The sequence below is a fragment of the Rattus norvegicus genome, chromosome 7, assembly GCF_036323735.1.
Source record: "Rattus norvegicus strain BN/NHsdMcwi chromosome 7, GRCr8, whole genome shotgun sequence".
NCBI lineage: Eukaryota > Metazoa > Chordata > Mammalia > Rodentia > Muridae > Rattus > Rattus norvegicus.
Window position 1 is genome coordinate 24,407,312 of NC_086025.1, and position 21,498 is coordinate 24,428,809.

Below are 21,498 nucleotides of genomic sequence, written 5' to 3' on the forward strand. Positions count from 1 at the left end.
GGATGCTGAAAGTGAGGATGATAGTCTTCTCTAGGGAAAAGTACACCAAGACCGAATGGTCAGCCATGAACGTAAATACAAGCAAGTAACATTATACAGACTAAACAGGTTGGAATAGTGTGTGTGTGTGTGTGTGTGTGTGTGTGTGTGTGTGTGTGTGTCCGCGCGCACGTGTGTGTACGTGTGTATAAGTGTGTATATCATAACATAATTAATAACAACACATAAGAACATAAAAAAAGAGGTCATGAATTTTAAAGAGTATAAGGAGGGTTTGGAGGAAAGAAATGGAAATGAAAAATTATATATATATAGATATGTGCATATATATTTAAAAATAAAACGATTTAAAAAAGAAACAAAGAATACAAAAAAGTTATTTCTTGTTATATCAAAATGAAAATTATTTAATAATTTAAAGATAATTATAATTTTTGTATAAAAATGTTTAACAAATTAATAATTAATATATAACATATACTATATGCCCAATAAATAGCAACCACTGAATAAATTCTATTAAAACATAAGACCAAAAATGTTTAAATACTTAATAAACATATTATCACCTATGAACACAAATGCTCTAAGGGAAATCAGAACCCTACTTCAAATTGAACGAAAACAGATAAGCACCAAGGAACAATGTGAGGGCTCTCTCATCTGCGTCTGCAACTAAAGACCTTCTACCATTGTGTCTTCAGAGTTTCTAAGTTGGATTAGACATTATATATATATATATATAAGTAGTATATATTATGCAATTAGGATTATAGGTAATACAGATAATTTAGACTGTCATCCAAAGGCCTTCTCCCTTTACAGCTGACTATCTCAGCTCTTGTTACACTGATCACAGCACATCAGGTCTCCACGCGTACACATAGGGCACGGCTTCCTTACTTTTCCTTCCGTTACTCACACATGTTGACGTAGCATTTTCAGCAGTTACTTCTTACTTCTTTCTTTTATTTTAGTTCCAGTAAATTAAAAAGCCACAGGTAAGTCAAAATTATATAAAAGCGACGTCTACACAAACTGACAATGCTACGTTTTCATTTACCCCTTATTGTGTTATATGAGCTGCATAATTACAAATCCAGCCCAGCTCCATATATCCATTTCTTCCAAAATAAAACAACATCTATCATTGTATGATTGACTTTTCTATACCTTATTTTTCTCTGCTTGCAGTGACGTGTGGATTCGCTCTCTGAGAGGTTTAACTGGTGTACTTTTCACTTGTGTGGGAGACCTATGGGGGAAAAACAAAGGAACATATTAATAAAGCTTGGGTGCTTCTGTCCTTTCAAAATGTGTGCTGACGTTTAGTCCCCACGGAAACACTATTAAGATGGAGGGCCTTTAGAAGGTGCTGAGGTCGGTCATTTGGATGAGTGTGAGCGCTCGAGAGCCTCACTCCCCTTGTCCTTTCGAGTTTTCTGCCACAGGAAGATGCATGGGCAGGTGCAGTTCATGACAAACAGGCCTCCGTCTACAAAGGACAATCAGCCTGCTGACACTGTATATATATATATCTGAGTTTCTAGCCTACACAACTATGGGAAACGAATTCGTTATTTGTAAGTCACCCAGACCAAGATACGTTTTAGTAGCAACTCAAATGAATTATGACACTCATAAGCCAGAGAAGCTTCTAAATTCATTCTCTCCCTACTCAGAAGCCTATTTACAACAGACAAAACCTGCCATGTGACTGTACTTGGAGACACAGATTTGAGGAGACAATTGCCCTTAAAGGCTCTCCAAGGGTTACCGCTCAGCTGGATAGGACAAAAGCCTGGTAAGAAAGGGGCAAGAGAGAAAATGTACATACAGTAAAAAGCTCATGTAAGAAAAGCCAAACAAAGCAAGCTGGCATCCTCTAAGGAGGTAAGGTTCTCACCAGAGCCCACCGTACCACCTACACTGCCATCCCCTCACACCGGGCCTGTTGTTGACCGGCAGTCTGTATCCACCTATGGTACTTACTGTGGCTGCTGGAGCGATGCCAAGGCAGTGTCAAGGTCTTTATACAACACCAACATTCACTTAGTGAGGAAGCCAACAAAAGCCGACCCTGTATAACTATGGTGTGTATGCCTCATTCTGTTATTACACAGAATGGGGTTCAACAACGAACGACTTCAAGTTTGGGAAAAGTCTTTGCTCCTTGTTAACTGAGCGCTCTTAGGTGTACTTTACAAGTACTCTCAAGTCTCAATTCTTCACTAGACATTGGGAATGCTACTAAAAGGAACTGCTTTAAGGGCTGTGATTTAACAAAGTTCTTGACATACACCAAAACAAATAAATATTTTTACATCAATACCCAACAACGCTCTTAAATGCAACACTGTAACTATAACTGGGCAACAGTGAAATGCTGTTAGCTTTTGTTTGCCTTTTCCATATTCTCCAGCTTCTTTCAAGTTCCTACCGTAAGTATAGGTACTTTTTATTTAAAAACAAAATGGTCAAGTGAGTGCTTTGACACTAACTTCCATGTTACCTACCTAAAGAGTGTAAGGACAGACGCTCCACCGTGAGGAGCTGTACTTTGGTCATTGTACAGAAGCTCTGCTTTATTTCTGGTAGGAGCACTGGCTGCGTCTTCATCCAAAAGAACCAGTAAAATTTTCACAGCATCTCTTCCACAGTATGCGGTATCATGGTTTATGGCAAAAGATTTTGGCTAAAACAAAAATGAATTTTAAAGTATACATAATAATCATACCACCCAGGTGAATCAGCCACACATTTCTATTTTGAATGGCACTCCTCGTTTATTGCTGAAATCACAGAAAATCAGCTATAGAAAGTAAGTATAAAATATGTAGACATTTCTCCTTTAAGCCACACTGATCAATCTTGCCAACTTTCAGACATATAAGAATATCATCAAAGGAAGACATTTGTTTCTGATGTGAGTAACATTAGACTTTAAGACAGAAAAATCTAATCACTATCAACCTAACTAGACTTTACCTCTTAATCTCTGTGTACTTTTTCTCTTATACAAAAGGGGTATGGGGTTCTGTCAATCCGAAACAAACTCACGTGCGCTTCAGACCTCCTCAAGAGCCAGACGTGGTGTGCACGCCTATGCTATGCCCCTCGCTGGGGAGGTGGAGGCAGAGCTCGAGTTTGAGACTAGTTTCAGTTACTTAAGTTGAAGATCAGCCTGGCTTATAATGAGACCCAAAAGATTTAATCGAATGTAAATTGATGATTATTCTATGTTCTAAGCCTTATTTGAAGAATCTAAAGCTTCAAAAGTAAAAACCAGCACCTGCAAAGAAATCACAGTCCCCTTGATAAGATAAACAGGTCATCACAGTTTCATTACAGTGCTGTGATATTTCCAATGTGTACACAGACACAGTGTGGTGCAAGCACCCCAGAGACAACGGTCATTGCTGTACAGAGTGAAGGGTAGCCTCGGAGAGCAGTCACAGAGAGAGGAAGAAGCTCAGAGGTAAAGTAGGAGGTGAAGTCTAGGTTCCTAGGTGAGAAAGAGTTCCACTAAAGGAGTCAGAAGAAACCGTAGCCATGAACTCGTGCTATGGCTCAGCCTGCTACAAAGGTGAGAAAAAGTAAGTCTTGCTTTAGTAAGCAAGTACGATAATCTTATTTAGACTTTAGAAAAATCAACAAGAGCAATATATAAAATATATTTTACAGTAAAATGTGTCAAATATGGACACAGCTGCAGCAGATTAAAAGAACACAACAAATTAATTTTGAATATAGCCTGAAATAGCCTGAACTAAATAGCACTAGAAAGACACAAAGACACCAAGAAGACAGATTGAAAGGGGAGAGCTGGAAAGGGTAGTAATTAGACAATAAATCTGACAGTGCAAAGTGGCATACAGGTACATATGAAGACTAACTCGGGCATGGCTGTTAGGCTGGAAATATCCCACTAACTGTGCCCACTGCAGGTCTCCGAGGAGGTGCTTAGCTCATCCATGTTCCTGATGTACTCACTGGCAAAGAGGACCAGTGACGCTGCCCTGCCCTCTAGGGTGAGGGACACTGTGCCTAAGAATCAGAGGTGGCACCTGTGCCAGTCCTCGAAGCGTCCATCAGCGTCGTCTGGATTCTTTTCTCTGTTTGGCAGCTCAGGCCAGCAGATGAACTGCAGTGTCCAGTGCTGCTCAGAGTAAAACCAGGAGCCCGCCGTGATCTGGTGCTTACCGCATAGTTTATATAGCGGTGTCGGTGCGGGCCACATTGCTAACAGTACCTTCACTGAGTGTCATTTGATGGAATTTTCAAGATTTGTGATTTAGTGGGAAACAGAAAACTAACAACAGGTGGCTTGTGTCAGGATTCTGCTGCCTGTAGATGGGAGACTGGCACTGAGAGATCTGAGATGGCACTGGTTCCTGGCTTACACTTGCAGTGAGAGCTCCCTTGTGCTTTGTGCCAACATAGTCACTCAAAATGCTGGCATGCACATGAAATAAATAGGGTAGAATCCCAGAATCTTCCCCAGGATGCCTTTGAAGTAAATCTAAGAAGCTTCATTTTTGTAGGAAAATAGAAAAAAATGATCACCAAGGCCTGTGGATGAAAGAACGAATAAATAGGAAAAGCAAGTCCTCCTTCCTGCGCTGCCTTCCATGGTAAAACCTAATGAAAGGGCCTTTGTTAACCAACCAAACACTGCAATATAGACAGGCGCAGTGAGCTGCATGTGTAATTTCGGCATCGGAAGACCATGCTAAGAGTTTGAGGCTGGCCTGGGAAACATAGTAAGTTCCAAACCAACCTGGGCTACACAGTAAGACTTTGCCTCAAACAAACACAAAGAAAAAAAGAAAAAGAAAAAGGTAGATCCACTATAATAATATTCTCGAAGGTTCTGTTCTGTATTTACAGTCATGGGAGCTCACTTCTGTAGCAATAGTCTATTAAAATTGACTATTAGTGCAAGAAAGCTAAGGAAGAAGTGCATATTGTATAAGATTCTCAGGTATAGGAAATTGACTGGCAATCAACTGGCAATGTAGCTAGTAATAAAACATTATATCGCGGTGTTTACCAGAAGTCCCACACCCGCGAATCCTGGCCCGCAGCAGCTCTCTGCTCCCAAACCCTGTGGGAGAGAGACCTCACCGCCTGATCAGGTGGGCACTCCTGAGGCTGCAGAGCGGAGGAGACCACCAACACTGCCCACCCCTGCCCACATCCCTGGCCCAAGAGGCAACTGTATAAAGCCTCTGGGTTCCCGTAGGGGAGGGCCCAGGAGCGGCAGGACCCCTGCGCCTGAGACACCGCCGGAACCTGAAGGAAACAGACCGGATAAACAGTTCTCTGCACCCAAATCCCGTGGGAGGGAGAGCTGAACCTTCAGGGAGGCAGACACGCCTGGGAGACCAGAGGAGGCTACACTCTGTGCACGTCCAGACGCCAGAGGAGAACACCAAGCGTCATCTGGAGCCCTGGTGCACAGAGGCTCCCGGAAAGAGCAGCGCAGATCTTCCCGGTTGCTGCTGCCACGGAGAGGACTTGGGAAGTGCCCCGCGAGCAGACTTGAGCCTTGGAACCACATGTGGGACCAACTTTTCCCCTGTAGGAAACCTGCCTGGTGAACTCAAGACACAGGCCCACAGGAACAGCTGAAGACCTGTAGAGAGGAAAAACTACACGCCCGAAAGCAGAACACTCTGTCCCCATAACTGGTTGAAAAAAAACAGGAAAACAGGTCTACAGCACTCCTGACACACAGGCTTATAGGAAAGTCTAGCCACGGTCAGAAATAGCAGAACAAAGTAACACTAGAGATAATCTGATGGCGAGAGGCAAGCGCAGGAACCCAAGCAACAGAAACCAAGACTACATGGCATCATTGGAGCCCAATTCTCCCACCAAAGCAAACATGGAATATCCAAACATACCAGAAAAGCAAGATCTAGTTTCAAAATCATATTTGATCATGATGCTGGAGGACTTCAAGAAAGACATAAAGAACTCCCTTAGAGAACAAGTAGAAGCCTACAGAGAGGAATCACAAAAATCCCTGAAAGAATTCCAGGAAAACACAATCAAACAGTTGAAGGAATTAAAAATGGAAATAGAAGCAATCAAGAAAGAACACATGGAAACAACCCTGGACATAGAAAATCAAAAGAAAAGACAAGGAGCTGTAGATACAAGCTTCACCAACAGAATACAAGAGATGGAAGAGAGAATCTCGGGAGCAGAAGATTCCATAGAAATCATTGACTCAACTGTCAAAGATAATGTAAAGCAGAAAAAGCTACTGGTCCAAAACATACAGGAAATCCAGGACTCAGTGAGAAGATCAAACCTAAGGATAATAGGTATAGAAGAGAGTGAAGACTCCCAGCTCAAAGGACCAGTAAATATCTTCAACAAAATCATAGAAGAAAACTTCCCTAACCTAAAAAAAGAGATACCCATAGGCATACAAGAAGCCTACAGAACTCCAAATAGATTGGACCAGAAAAGAAACACCTCCCGTCACATAATTGTCAAAACACCAAACGCACAAAATAAAGAAAGAATATTAAAAGCAGTAAGGGAAAAAGGTCAAGTAACATATAAAGGCAGACCTATCAGAATCACACCAGACTTCTCGCCAGAAACTATGAAGGCCAGAAGATCCTGGACAGATGTCATACAGACCCTAAGAGAACACAAATGCCAGCCCAGGTTACTGTATCCTGCAAAACTCTCAATTAACATAGATGGAGAAACCAAGATATTCCATGACAAAACCAAATTAACACAATATCTTTCTACAAATCCAGCACTACAAAGGATAATAAATGGTAAAGCCCAACATAAGGAGGCAAGCTATACCCTAGAAGAAGCAAGAAACTAATCATCTTGGCAACAAAACAAAGAGAAGAAAAGCACACAAACATAACCTCACATCCAAATATGAATATAACAGGAAGCAATAATCACTATTCCTTAATATCTCTCAACATCAATGGCCTCAACTCCCCAATAAAAAGACATAGATTAACAAACTGGATACGCAACGAGGACCCTGCATTCTGCTGCCTACAGGAAACACACCTCAGAGACAAAGACAGACACTACCTCAGAGTGAAAGGCTGGAAAACATGTTTCCAAGCAAATAGTCAGAAGAAGCAAGCTGGAAGCCATTCTAATATCAAATAAAATCAATTTTCAATTAAAAGTCATCAAAAAAGATAAGGAAGGACACTTAATATTCATCAAAGGAAAAATCCATCAAGATGAACTCTCAATCCTCATCTTCGGTTGGTTTATATACAAGTGTGCAATTTCTAGGCTTGAAAGTAAAATGATGCTATCTGGTGCTGGATAGAGGAGCCTTATTTTTTATTATGGCAGCTTGCTATTTTTGTAATATGGTGATTTGGTTGAACACAATAAAGTACAGTAGTAACTGATCTCCCCTTCTTCCTGGATGAGTGAGAGATGATTAAATGTTGATGTCAGCATCCTTGAGCATATTCAGATGAGCTTCTGCTTCTGTTGAAAAGGATGCTGTGTTTGATTGTGGTCCGAAGCTTTGAAGCACTACTTGGCATCTCCTTCCTTGGAGGTCTCACTGTTTAAACATAACAGACTTGATAGCTTGTTGGTAAGGTGAGGTCCAGCTTGTCTCCACTAGGTCATCTTCATGTGAATCCGGTGGTTATACGGTTTTGTTCTAGGGATATTTCATTTTTTTAATAACAGTTTTAGCTGACATTCATGGAGAGAATGAATCCTTAGAACTGTGCCACTAGTGAAAGGAAATCCTGTCTAGAGTATGTTTCTTTACAAAGCTGTTTCACACCATCCTTTGGGCCCTCTGCTGGAAAAGTAGAATCAAGTCTCAAATAATGCCTTTTAAATTGTATCCTCTAGTATTATAGATGTAGGACAGTACTGTATCATACCTCTGTGGATGTAAAATAGCTTGTACCTGCTTTACGATACGTAGTAGTGACCGTGCTTTATCAGAGCTGTTTTTAATGATGTTGCTCAGAATGTTTTCTTTCCAGATGATGATTGAGAAGCTAATTTAAAAAAAAAATGGTGCCAGGTACCACAAGAGTAACAGAACTGTGCTGTTTTCTCGGGTTTTGTTTTTTTACTTTTTTTTTTTTTTTAAATGGAGTGTGCTGGATGTCTCTACAGTTTTGTTCAGATGACTGCAGAACCTGGAAAAGCTGTTGCTGCTGTTGATGCATAACACACTGCTATTATTGGTCTTTTTATATAAATATAAATATATATATATATACAGATATATAATTTGAGTTTTTTTAAACTTTAGCTGTGCTGTCAACTTTGGAAAAAAGTATCCCCGTTTACTGTGTTGAGTTGGCACTGTACAGAAATTAACAGCCATATTGGTCTAGAAATGTTGAACTTAAGTTTTTTCCATTTGTACAGGGGTAACTGTACAAATACACTGTATTAAATATGTAAGGTCTTATCTACGTGGGTTTGATTACAAAAACTAATAAAGTATTCTCTAAATTAAAAAAAAAAACCTTAATATCGCTCTATAAGAGAAAAGTAAACTTCGACTACAAAACCTGTTCTAACGGGACTGCTGCTGTCTTGCAGACAGACAAGGACTGGTCCAAAACCAGACTATTATTTTGAATCTAAGTAAATAGAGAAAGAATGGTATTACCGGAATGATTGTTGAAAAGTAGCCCTAAGCGCCTTAAGTATTAAGAGATTATCTAATGCCTTTTTAACAAATACATTTTCACTAAAGATGTTATGATTTACCCTAAGTTGAACATAATCCTATTGAGAAAATTAAAACATAGAAAATACAGCTTCTGACTTAAGTAGCAACAGCAAACAATTTCTGCAATGAACAGAGGAGATTAAGTTTTATATAGGACAATAAAGAATCAATCCATTACCGGGACAGGACTGATGTTGGTGGCGCTGACAGTTACACCTTCTTGAGAATTAATAATATTTTTAATCCTCAAATTCAAATCCTGAACAACTTCCTCTACTGCTTTATAAAAAGGCTCCCCGCTGCTGTGGCCTTTGATCAGCTGCGTCCTTATCGCCGATAATATCCGACCGCCCGCAAGGCTGCAAACAGAAGGAGGAGTTGCTCGTCATAGTTTTGTAAGTGAGTTTGCTTAGAAGCTGCAAACTTACTTCTCGATGTTAATCAACACCTTTCCAAAGCACAACTTTGATCTTGTAGATCAAACAGCAAAGCATTTAAAGAAAAAATAAAAACCACAAGAAACAAAAAGTTTTTCTAAAACCCAAAACGTCATACATTAAATCTTCCTTGATAGACAGCTGAAAAAATATTTTAACTATGTATAAAATATGATAGATGGGACAAATTTCTACATATCTGAAATCTGTAAAGTGTACACAATACTAAGACAACAAAACCGGTCACCTCCCACTGAATGCCTAGAGTGTTACATTGATCTTAAAACCAACTCAAGCTGCTATTTTGATGCTAACAAAGATTAAAGAATTTGTCCTAGATCACATGGACATCCAGGAAAGAAAGAGGAAAGAAGAAAGCTAACCCAAAGGAAATACTATACCACCATACGTGAAGGATTATTATATACAGAAGAGGAAATTAAGCAAGTCACTATTGATCCAAAGCAAAACTAAACCAGCTATGGCCAATAGACTAGTGTTTTTCTAAACCTTCAGTCAATGTTCCTTTCTATGCCTGAGTCTGGATCACAGCTCCCGCTCTACAGGAGGGAGAAATGCACAGGATCTTGATCTGTTCTGAAGAAGAAACTAGAGGTGTCCAACAGTAGAATCAGGGTCTCCACTGAAGTCAGGAGGTATACGTAGAAAGGCAATGAGACAGCGGTCTGGTTTGACATGGAGTCATGACAGCTCTGCCTCTCTGTACCTTGAGCATGCTACTGCGCTTCTCTTTTGTAGTAGCGTAAAGGGAAACCTATCAACTGAGGTTTTCATCCTCAATACCTTATGGCCAGATTATACATCTTAGGTATTCTAATAAGTATGTGAAGTAAGACTGACCAGGTAAATACTTAGGCCAAGGGGAAGGGGAAATTTATGACACAATGACAGAGAACTGAAAGTCCACTGGCAGTTCACTAGCTCGGTCTCTGCCATGTTGCCTAGCAGAAGAATCACACTCAGCTTTGTCTGAAACACCAATTCCTGATAAATGGATATTAGTCCAAAAGCTCGGAATACCCAAGAAACTATTCACAGACCACATGAAGCCCAAGAAGAAGGAAGACCAAAATGTGTGTGCTTCAGTCTTTATTAGAAGGGAGGACAAAATACTCACAAAAGGAAATACATGGACAAAGAAAAGACCCACCAAACCCAGTCACTATTGCTAATGCCAAGAAGTGCTTGCTGACAGGAGCCTGATATGGGTGTCTCTTGAGAGGCTCTGCCAGGGCCTTACTGATACAGATGAGGATGCTTGCAGCTAACCATGAACCTGAGCATGGGGACCCCAATGGAGGAGTTAGAGAAAGGACTGAAGGAGCTGACGGGGTTTGCACCCCTATAGGAAGAACAACATTATCGCAAACCAGATCCCCCAGAGCTCCCAGGATCTAAACCACCAACCAATGAGCACACATGGAGGGACCCATGACTCCAGTCACATTTGTAGCAGTGATGGCAGTGTCTGGCATCAATAGGAGGAGAAGCCCTTGGTCCTGTGAAGGCTCATTTCCCTAGTGTACAGGAATGCCAGGGCGTTGAGGTGGAAGTGGGTAGGTAGGAGTGGGAGCACCTTCATGGAAGCAGGGGGAGGGGGAGAAAGGGTGGGAGAGGAGAGAAAGGGGATAACATTTGAAATGTAAATGCATAAAATATCCACTAAAAATAAAATAAAAGAAAGGACATGCTTAAGGATTATAAGAAAGAAAAAAAGAAAAAGGAAGAGACAAATTGGATGAACGATAGCCAAACGAACCCATAGTTAGCACTTTGGCACTTTGTTTTTTCTGGAAACTACTCTTATGAAAGAGATTTGGTAGTAAATTCTGTAAAGCACTTTGGTACTTTATAATGATTTACAATATATGATACATGCTCTTCAGCATTCTGTCACTCAGGGTGAATATAAGTCATGGTTTGCAGAACTCAGTGATGTGAATGAAGTAGTGACAAACTGCTACTGCTATGCCCACGGGACAGCAATTCGGTGTTCTTTACATGATATGTGCTTACGGGTTAGTGATTTGGTTAGCTATTAAAGTACAAAAGTACAGTTCAAAGGGAAAGCTAACAGAAATTCTAGGCAATGCTAGAACAAAAGTATAATCAGTCCTTTTGAATAAAACTAGTACTAGTTGATCATAGTGTTTGTTTGGGGCCATTAAGAATGGCTATCCACAAAACCTTACAACTATAGAATACACTATATGCATCTATAGCTATTATATGTATTATCTCAACATTTTAGACTAAATGTTTTGTAGTTATAAGTACTGATGTCTTGTCAACAATGTTTTAGTAACTCCAATTTGGGTTGGTTTTCCCTAACTAGACTAGACGTGTTCTCGAAGTTGTGAAATGCTATGCGTATTATACTCTACATGATTTCTCATGTTAAGGAGGCCTCCAAGTGAAAATGCAAATACTAACAGGAAATTAGCACAGTAGCTATAGTTCACAGGACCTCTGCCAACTAGGGTAATGCTGGGTGAGGTTACTGGCCTGGTAAAAATCTTTTTTATTAAAGATGGTCTTCCAGGTGGTTTTTAAGTGTATCCTTTTATTGAAGTAGCTAGGTCAATTACATATGTTTATTAAAGCTGCAAATAAACAAACAAGAATAAACAAACAAAAAATTTGATAGAGATTCAAAGGATAATTAAAGGTGAAAGAATGTCTTAGTTGCAAATTATAAGAATAAAACTTTCACATATTAGGAAAACATTATCATTTATTTTTACCCCATTCCTTGTAGAAGAACAAAATTGCTGAATTCTCAAAGTAGAGTAAGCCATTGCCAGAATTGTTTCTAGAAAAAGATTTACAGACTTCTATTTCCACTGCTTGCCAAGGTTAACTTGTTGGCCATTAGCAAACATTCTAAACACTGCGACTATGACTGATTCACATATTCCCTACTAAAGCCAACCATTAGACTCTCTGGTATCTACTTGGTAATACAGGAACTTCATTCAAGCTGCTGCTTTTAGAACCTGGAAGTTCCAGAAGTTGTTAACCCAATACTCGAGCCTTTCTTTCTGTGCTCTGTGCTGGCTTTACAACATGAATAAAAGCTGTGAGAGGAGTAGAATGAGACTAAAAGTAGAGAGGGAGCTTGAGTGGAAAAGTGGAAGGAAGAATGAGTTATTCCCCAAGGATACCTTTCTGCTAATTTAGACAAACATTCACAGGAGAATTAGACGAGAGAATTAAACCGTAGCTCCCAGTCCCACCATACTACAGTCCTCGGCAGAAAACCCAGTGAGGTGGCAGTGAAAAGCACAATTCAAAGGGAAAGCTGACAGAAATTCTAGGCAATGCTAGAACAAACATTTTCATCTAAGTTACCACTCTTTACTAAATACGCTGTCTGCCTCTGCCATTATGTATTTGAGAATTTGATAACTATTTGCTTTAATACTTTTTTTTTTTTTTGGTTCTTTTTTTCGGAGCTGGGGACCGAACCCAGGGCCTTGCGCTTCCTAGGTAAGCGCTCTACTACTGAGCTAAATCCCCAGCCCCGCTTTAATACTTTTTAAAACTAAATATGATTGAAGGTTCATTAAGTAATATAAAAACACTTCTGAAGTATTTTCAAACAAAACAATAATTAACAAGAGATGAGACAGGTAATTTCCAGCCAAATTAACATTCTATAACCACATATTTGGCCTAATATATAACAGAGGTGTTCATTTAAAAGCTATGTAGTAAGCCTAAAGTACAGCATTTTTAAATTCTTAACAATAGAACCTAATTAATTTATATAAACGGAAGCTTCCAAGACAATTTTAGGTAAAAGTATAGCATGTATTTTATGGTGGCATCTACTGGCAAAATTCAGAAATGCAGCCAGCTTGGCTAAAATGGCCTCATGAAGAGAGGGCAGAGGACAATGAGTCTCCCTCCTCCCCCTCTGTCCTATCTACCTAGCTTCATTCTTCCTTGGAATAAAAGATTATTATACTACTTCCTTTCTAAGACAAGCACAAAGTTACCCTCGGACACAGGAATTAAATCCATCTTTACCCCTTGAGTTGTGAGGTAGGAAAACAAAGAGGAGATGGAAAGCAGAGAGAGGTAGGAGTCAGATTACACACACTTTGCATACTGACCCGCGTCTCCTGAGGTCTCGTCCAGTACCTGGTATGGAATCCTATCAAAAGCCATTTCAGAAGGATCACACTGGCATCAGTGCATGGACACGACTGAGCAGTGCAGGACTGGAGACAGGATGAACAACTCAGAGAGGTGAAAGGTCCAGAGGAAAAGGATGGGACGGAACAGGATGGCAAACCCCAGAAATAAGGCTGTAGCTACAGGGATAGGGACATGAGATGTAAACATGCTCACAATAGATAGATAGATAGATAGATAGATAGATAGATAGATAGATAGATAGATAGATAGATAGATAGATAGATAGATAGAAAGATAGATAGATAGATAGATAGATAGATAGATAGATAGATAGATAGATAGATAGATAGATAGATAGAGATAGAGAGATAGATAGATGTCGAGCTAAGGCAGAGACTTAGAGATGTGTAAGACTTAACTCGGGTAGGTGGAGTCACAGGAGCTATGAGAAGAAGTTCTAACAAGGGACCAAATACGAGAAGTCAACCCCTCCTGATGGTAACAAAGGTCAGATCATGGAGAGCACTGACAGACGAGTAGGAAGGAGAGCAGTGTGAGCCTCTCCAGAGTAAACAGGAACTATACTGTGTGCCACAGACTGGGCTATGGCCGGCACAGTACAGAAGGCAACCAACAAAGTCTTAGACTTTCTGCCAAGGAAGAAATGAGTCAAGACTGCAAACAGAGAAGCAGGAAATAAAGAATAGCACTTTTCATCAGTCTGAGCAAAAAGATGGAGAAGGAACTGGGACAGAAAATATAGCTTGTGGGGTTTTCTTACTATCCTTACAGACTATGAATAAAGTACAAGTCAAGGGAAAGTCTGAAATTATAAGACAAAACGCATAGCAGTAGAGCAAACGGCCACGAAGCTTGGCATCCCCGCATCTGGTTCACTGCAAGTGCATCCTTTAGATTCAGCTCAACTGTAGCCTTTTTCCAGGCATGCTTTCCTGACATCCTTACCACAGACTCCAACAAAGCAGACCAATGTAGCTGCTCCGCACTGTACCTCTTCTAGGTTTTAGTAGTCTTGCTATTTTGAATTATAAAATTAGCATACTGTTTCAAAAAAACCCAAAATCGTTTAAGTAGACTGTCACTCGAAGACATTATTTAGATACCCACTCCTTTAGTGTCTTCCCCAGAAGATGGGGTAATTTATTCATGAATACTTTAAATAAATGGTTGCTAAATTGAAGAAATATATCCTCTCATGCTAGGTGCCTATAAAAGAAATGCATTTCTAACCATTTGGTCAATTTTCCCAACCATCTAGTCCACCAAAATTTTAACAGATTTATTAAACTGAATATATGCATTTATCTTGCTTTCTCCCTAAGCCTTACTGAAGTTAAAAACTGAACAAACTAGTTTTATTTTAATAAATTCAGAAAAAAGAAAATAGAAGACAATACTAATAATAGAGAAGCATTTCCTCAACACATGGAAAGACAGAAAGCAGATCGACAAGCACTGACTACCCAGAATAATACACACACACACACACACACACACACACATATACACAAATACACACACATACATACATATACATACACACACGTACACACACACACACATGCACATATACAACATACACACACATACACACACACATACACACACGTACACACACATACACACACATGCACATATACAACATACACACACACATACACACATACATATACACAAATACACACACACATACATACATATACATACACACACGTACACACACATACACACACATACACACACATACACACATACATATACACAAATACACACACACATACATACATATACATACACACACGTACACACACATACACACACACATACACACACATGCACATATACACACACATACACACACACACACACACACACACACGATAATGCAGGTCACTGTTCAAGGACCACCAGTGCGGACCTCAGAGCCTGAAGACCCTGCAACCCTGTAGCAGGGATATTGAAAACCTGTGCATGCATGTGGGACACTGGTACCCTAGATCCTCTCTCGTTCTCAGCAGTGAAGCTAGTGTGTCCCTTCTACGATGACACAGAAGGCAGGGTCACCCGAAGGGTAAGCAAGGCAGGACCCAATCCTGGGCAGCAAGGGGAAAAAGGAGAATAAAATCTTCACACTGAACTGTGAGCTCAGTGTCTGCCCGCCCATCACAGGCCTGAATTATCTGGGAAAACACTTGGAAAGATTCAAAGAAAGGATGCACAGATATCTGACATCTGCAGAGTTACGTCCCTAACGACAGGGCAGACTGGTCACCATGCTGTCATTAAGCCCACTGCACAAAGCTGCTGACCAGCTTTACAGAGACTCACTTCTAAGCAGGAAAAGACAGGTTCAAATCACCATCCCTTGTGGGAATACTCTAACATAGAACAGGACACAACGAAAGTCTAACCAAAAAAATCCTTAGGCAAACAAGCAACATACACTAGCAGATAGAAATGTGATTCTTTCCCTCTAGCTTTGTCATTGTTGTTGTTGTTGTTGTTGTTGTTGTTCACCCTTAAGAGAAAGTCTCACACTGGAGCCCAAGGCAATTTTCTTGTCCCAGCCTCCCAAGTGCTGGGAACAAGAGTGAGGCAGTACATCCAGCTCAAGTTAAACATGGTTACAAACTGTACAAAGACAAAGCATGGTGAGACCATATAAAATCAACCGAATGAAGGCGTTGGTTTCCTGTTTGCTTTTGTGTATTCCTATTCTGTTGTTGTTCTTATTGTGGGGGTGGGGGTGGGGGCAGGGCTTGCATGACACTCATGGGGCAGGCAGAGGACAACTTTCACGAGCTGAGTCTCTCTTCCTACTGTAAGTTGCAGGAAACAACTCAGTCATCTGGTTTTGGTCACTGCCTTTACCTCCTGCGTCATCTCACTGGTCCAAGTGTTTGCTTTTAAGAAGCCATGTGAGCAAAGTGAAGCTCACCATTGGAAAGTAAAACTGTGAGGTTCAGAGACAGAAAAGGGGCCAAGAAAATTCCCAACAAAGAAAGAGAACTTCAGACTAATTTCCCTTACGAATATTAACGTAAAAATACTCAATAAAATTCTTGAAACCGAACACAAGAACACATCAAAATGATCGTCCAGCATGATCAAGTAGGCTTCATTCCAGGGATGCAGAGATGGTTTAATATACTAAAATCCATCAATGTAATTCACTATATAAACAAACTCAAAGATAAGAATCCTATGGTCATTTCATTAGATGCTGAGAAAGCATTTGACAAAATTCAGCACCCCTTCATGATAAAAGTCCTGGAAAGATCAGGAATTCAAGGCCCATACCTAAACATAGTAAAAGCCATATACAGCAAACCAGTACCTAACATCAAACTAAATGAAGAGAAACTTGAAGCAATCCCACTAAAATCAGGGACTAGACAAGGCTGCCCACTCTCTCCCTACTTATTCAATATAGTACTCGAAGTGCTAGCCAGAGTAATCAGACAGCAAAAGGAGGTCAAAGGGATACAAACTGGAAAGGAAGAAGTCAAAATATCACTATTTGCAGATGATATGATAGTGTACTTAATCAATCCCAAAAGTTCCACCAGAGAACTACTTAACCTGATAAACAACTTCAGCAAAGTGGCTGTGTATAAAATTAACACAAACAAATCAGTAGCCTTCCTCTACTCAAAGGATAAACAGGCTGAGAAAGAAATTAAGAAAATGACACACTTCACAATAGTCCCAAATAACATAAAATATCTTGGTGTGACTTTAACCAAGCAAGTGAAAGATCTGTATGACACAAATTTCAAATCTCTGAAGAAAGAAACTGAGAAAGATCTCAGAAGATGGAAAGATCTCCCATGTTCATGGATTGGCAGGATTAATATACTAAAGATGGCCATTTTGCAAAAAGCAATCTACACATTAGTGCAATCCCCATCAAAATTCCTACTCAATTCTTTAAAGAGATAGAAAGAACAATTTGCAAATTCATTTGTAATAACAAAAAACTCAGGATAGCAAAAACTATACTCAACAATAAAAGAACTTCTGGGGGAATCACCATCCTTGACTTCAAGCAGTATTACAGAGCAATCATGATAAAAACTGTATGGTATTGGTACAAAGACAGTCAGGTAGATCAGTGGAACAGAATTGAAGACCCAGAAATGAACCCACACATCTATAGCCACTTGATCTTTGACAAAGGAGCTAAAACCATCCAATGCAAAAAAGATAGCATTTTCAACAAATGGTGCTGGTTCAACTGAAGGTCAGCATGTAGAAGAATGCAGGTCGATCCATTCTTATTGCCCTGTACAAAGCTTAAGTCCAAGTGGATCAAGGATCTCCACATCAAACCAGATACACTCAAACTAATAGAAAAAAAAAGTGGGGAAGAGTCTCATACATGGGCACTGGGGAAAATTTCCTAAACAAAATACTTATGCTCTAAGATCAAGAATGGGACCTCATAAAACTACAAAGCTTTTGTAAAGCAAAAGACACTGTCACTAGGACAAAACAGAAACCAACAAATTGGGAAAAGATCCTTACCGATCCTACATCTGATAGAGGACTAATATCCAAAATATACAAAGAACTCAAGAAGTTAAACCCCAGAGAGCCAAATCACCCTATTAAAAATTGGGGTACAGAGCTAAACAAAACATTCTCAGCTGAGGAATAGCGAATGGCTGAAAAGTACCTAAAGAAATGTTCAACATCCTTAGTCATCAGGGAAATGCAAATCAAAACAACCCTGAGATTCCACCTCACACCAAACAGGATGGCTAAGTTCAAAAACTCAGGTGACAGCAGATACTGGCAAGGATGTGGAGAAAGAGGAACACTCCTCCATTGTTTATGGGATTGCAGACTGGTACAACCACTCTGGAAATCAGTCTGGAGGTTCCTCAGAAAATTGGACATTACACTGCCTGAGGACCCAGCTATACCTCTCTTGGGCATATACTCAAAAGATGCCCCAACATATTACAAAGACACATGCTCCACTATGTTCATAGCAGCCTTATTTATAATAGCCAGAAGCTGGAAACAACCCAGATGCCCTTCAACAGAGGAATGGATACACAAAATATGGTAAATCTACAAAAACAATGACTTCATGAAATTCATAGGCAAATGGAGTGAACTAGAAAATATCATCCTGAGTGAGGTAACCCAATCACAGAAAAACACACATGGTATGCACTCACTGATCAGTGGATATTAGCCCAAATGTTCGAATTACTCAAGATGCAATCCACAGACCACAGGAAGCTCAAGAAGGAGGATGACCAAAATGCAGATGCTTCGCTCCTTCTTAAAAGGGAGAACAAAGATATTCATAGGAGAGGATATGGAAGCAAAGTTTAGAGGATATGAAGTAATGGCCATTCAGAGCCTGCCCCACATGTGACCCATATATATACAGCCACCAGAACTAGATAAGATTGATGAAGCTAAAAAATACATGCAGAAAGGAACTGGGTATAGATCTCTCCTGAGAGACACATCCAGAGCACGGCCAATACAGAGGTCAATGCTAGCAGCAAACCACTGAACTGAGAATAGGACTGGATTAGAGGAAGTATTGAAAGAGTTGAAGGAGCTTGCAACGCCATAAAAACAATGCCAACCAACCAGAGCTTCCAGGGACTAAACCACTACCCAAAGACTATACATGGACTGACCCAGGGCTCCAACTGCACAGGTAGCAGAGAATAGCCTTGTTGGGACACCAGTGGAAGGGGAAGCCCTTGGTCCTGCCAAGGTTGGACCCCCAGTGCAGGGCAATATGGGGGAGGGCAATAAAGCGGATGTATAGGGGGGAATACCCGTATGGGGGAAGGGGAGGGGAGGGAATGGGGACTTATGGACCGGAAACCGGGAAGGGGAATAAGCTTTGAAATGTAAGTAAAGAAATACATAATAAAAAATTTTTAAAAAAAGATGAAATTTCAAAATTTGAAGGACCTTTTAAAAAAAAAGAAAGAAAAAATAAATTCCCAAGGTGCTGAGGAAGCTCTCCAGTCACCAACGTGACGAAGGCCCAGCAGGTGAAGGTATGCAGTGAACACTAAAGGAGACCCTGCAAGGATGTCTTCAGGGGCAGAGGATGACCTCACAGGAAAACAAATACTAAATCTATCAAGCTTGCTAACTAATTGATGAAAAGTAAACAGGAAAGAATCCAAAGGAAAGGTGATGTGAATGTGAACTATCTCCCTTGCGCTCAGGTTGGAACAGTGGATGCCCCCTGGGAGAGTTGTTTGGGGAGGCTGCGAAACCTCTCTGAGGAAGTGGTCTGTTTGGCTCTTCACCCTGGCTTTACTTCCTTTTACTCTCTGCTTCCTGAGTACAGATATGATATGACCAGCCGCCTTCCTGCCCTTATGTGGTAGATACCCACACAGGAGACAATGCAATTCAGAACAGAACCCTTAATTAAAGATATGGAATTGGGGCCTAGCAAGATGGCTCAGAGGGTAAAGGTGCTTGGTGCCAACCTGACAACCTGAGTTCAATCCCTGGGATCCCTAGGGTAGGAGAGAATGAACTCTTGTAGACTGTCCTCTGACTACCACTCCCATGTCATGGCATGTATGTACCATAAAGGCACACACATATGTTAAATAAAAAAGAAAACAAATACGAGATTTTCAGTGAATGAATGATGTGGAATAAAGTGGAAATAAGTTCCTCAGAATGAGATAAAGGAATGAGTATCAGGAACTGAACTGACTAATTCAAGTCCCAGCTCTGCCACTCAGTGACAGTGCAACCCAGGGAGACTTGCTTGCTCCCCACACTGCAGTCTCTTCATCTCTGAGCGGAGAACAGCACCTATCCAGCCTGGGAGGCTTTCTACTGACCAAGGGATATCTACAGAAAAGAGTTTAAAACAACGCCCAATGTCCAGTAAGTATCAGCTACTTTTATTTGAACACGTCTATGGCTCACCAATCAAAACAACAGCAATCCACAATAGCTAATAGGTATAAGCTACTCCAGTCCCCCCCCCCCAAATTACTACAAACACCTAACATATCTATTATAAACGGAAGTCTTCCTGATTTAAAAAGAATATTCATCTCTAATGTCACATAAAACAAATCCTAGATAAAGCACAGATGTAAATTCATTATCTTTTCAATTTTCTCCCACATTCTTGGTATTGGTCTCTTTTATTGCTAAGTAAAACACTTTTTTAAAAATTACTTGGTCATTTCCAGTTCTGAGAAACTGTTTTTCCCAGAGAATGATAAACAATGACCACCCTCACTAAACAAACTCCACTTGAACCTACCTCTGGGTTTTTACACGCACAAGGCAGATACTTAGAGAAGACGATCATGTAGTTACGATTTTTTTCATTTGGGTATTTTATTTCTCTTACCTGTGCTTTGGTCTGATGCTTGATTTCAGTATTACCTTCATTCCAACCTCTAATTCTGTGAAATTTTAAAGATAGATTAACAACAAATATTTATGATTTCTAAATTGTTACCTTGGATTTGGTACCTCTCCAAGAATTTCATTTAGCTTGTCAATGAAATTAACAAAAGCAGACAGCCCTTTTACATGTGCCCACAGAGGATCTGATGGTGGGGGTGCATATCCTTTCCCTCCGAGCTCTAACGTCCTAATAAATGATGTGGCCATCTGCGAAGGAAAATGGATGACTTAGTAACTTTTTTTTTTTTTCCAGAGCTGGGGACCGAACCCAGGGCCTTGCTCTTGCTAGGCAAGCGCTCTACCACTGAGCTAAATCCCTAACCCCGACTTAGTAACTCTTAATGGAGTTGAAGGTCAAACTACAGTGGAGATCATACAGCCGGGGACATTTATATAATCCTAGGTATGCAGCGCCAAGGAAGCGCATTTCATGCACCATGTCACATGCTAAGGAGCAGCTCATCCCAGGAGCATGTGTCATGTGGACTCCATCCTTACCCTAGGTAGGGTGAGGTCGACAGCAAGTAGCTGGGGATGAAACTGACACCAAGTCACAAGCAAGAGGCAAGGATAAAGGGATATATTTGTATTAAGAGCAGATCTTTCACTATATAGATTTTGTTCATGAATATAGTTTCATGTATATGAATAATTAGCTATTGAAATCATACATAGAAGAAATCCATTTCCAGTGTCAACTGCTCCATTGTTTCCAATAGGTCC

The 21,498-nt window shown here is 40.3% G+C and overlaps 1 protein-coding gene across 10 annotated transcripts in view; it reads right to left on the minus strand.

Annotated features, from left to right (window-relative positions):
* The window catches only part of Parpbp (PARP1 binding protein), a 69,434-nt gene that overhangs the window by 8,415 nt on the left and 39,521 nt on the right, over positions 1 to 21,498 (minus strand). For 9 of the 10 annotated variants that reach the window (XM_063262830.1, XM_006241189.5, NM_001401236.1 and 6 more), the window contains 4 exons: positions 20,828 to 20,982; positions 8,901 to 9,081; positions 2,517 to 2,695; positions 1,174 to 1,255 (listed from right to left, as the gene is read on the minus strand). In XM_063262830.1, coding sequence (XP_063118900.1) covers positions 1,174 to 1,255; positions 2,517 to 2,695; positions 8,901 to 9,081; positions 20,828 to 20,982 — 597 coding nt within the window. Of the gene's footprint in view, positions 1 to 1,173; positions 1,256 to 2,516; positions 2,696 to 8,900; positions 9,082 to 20,827; positions 20,983 to 21,498 lie in introns of those variants that run through there. The other variant, XM_039078224.2, reaches the window with a different exon arrangement.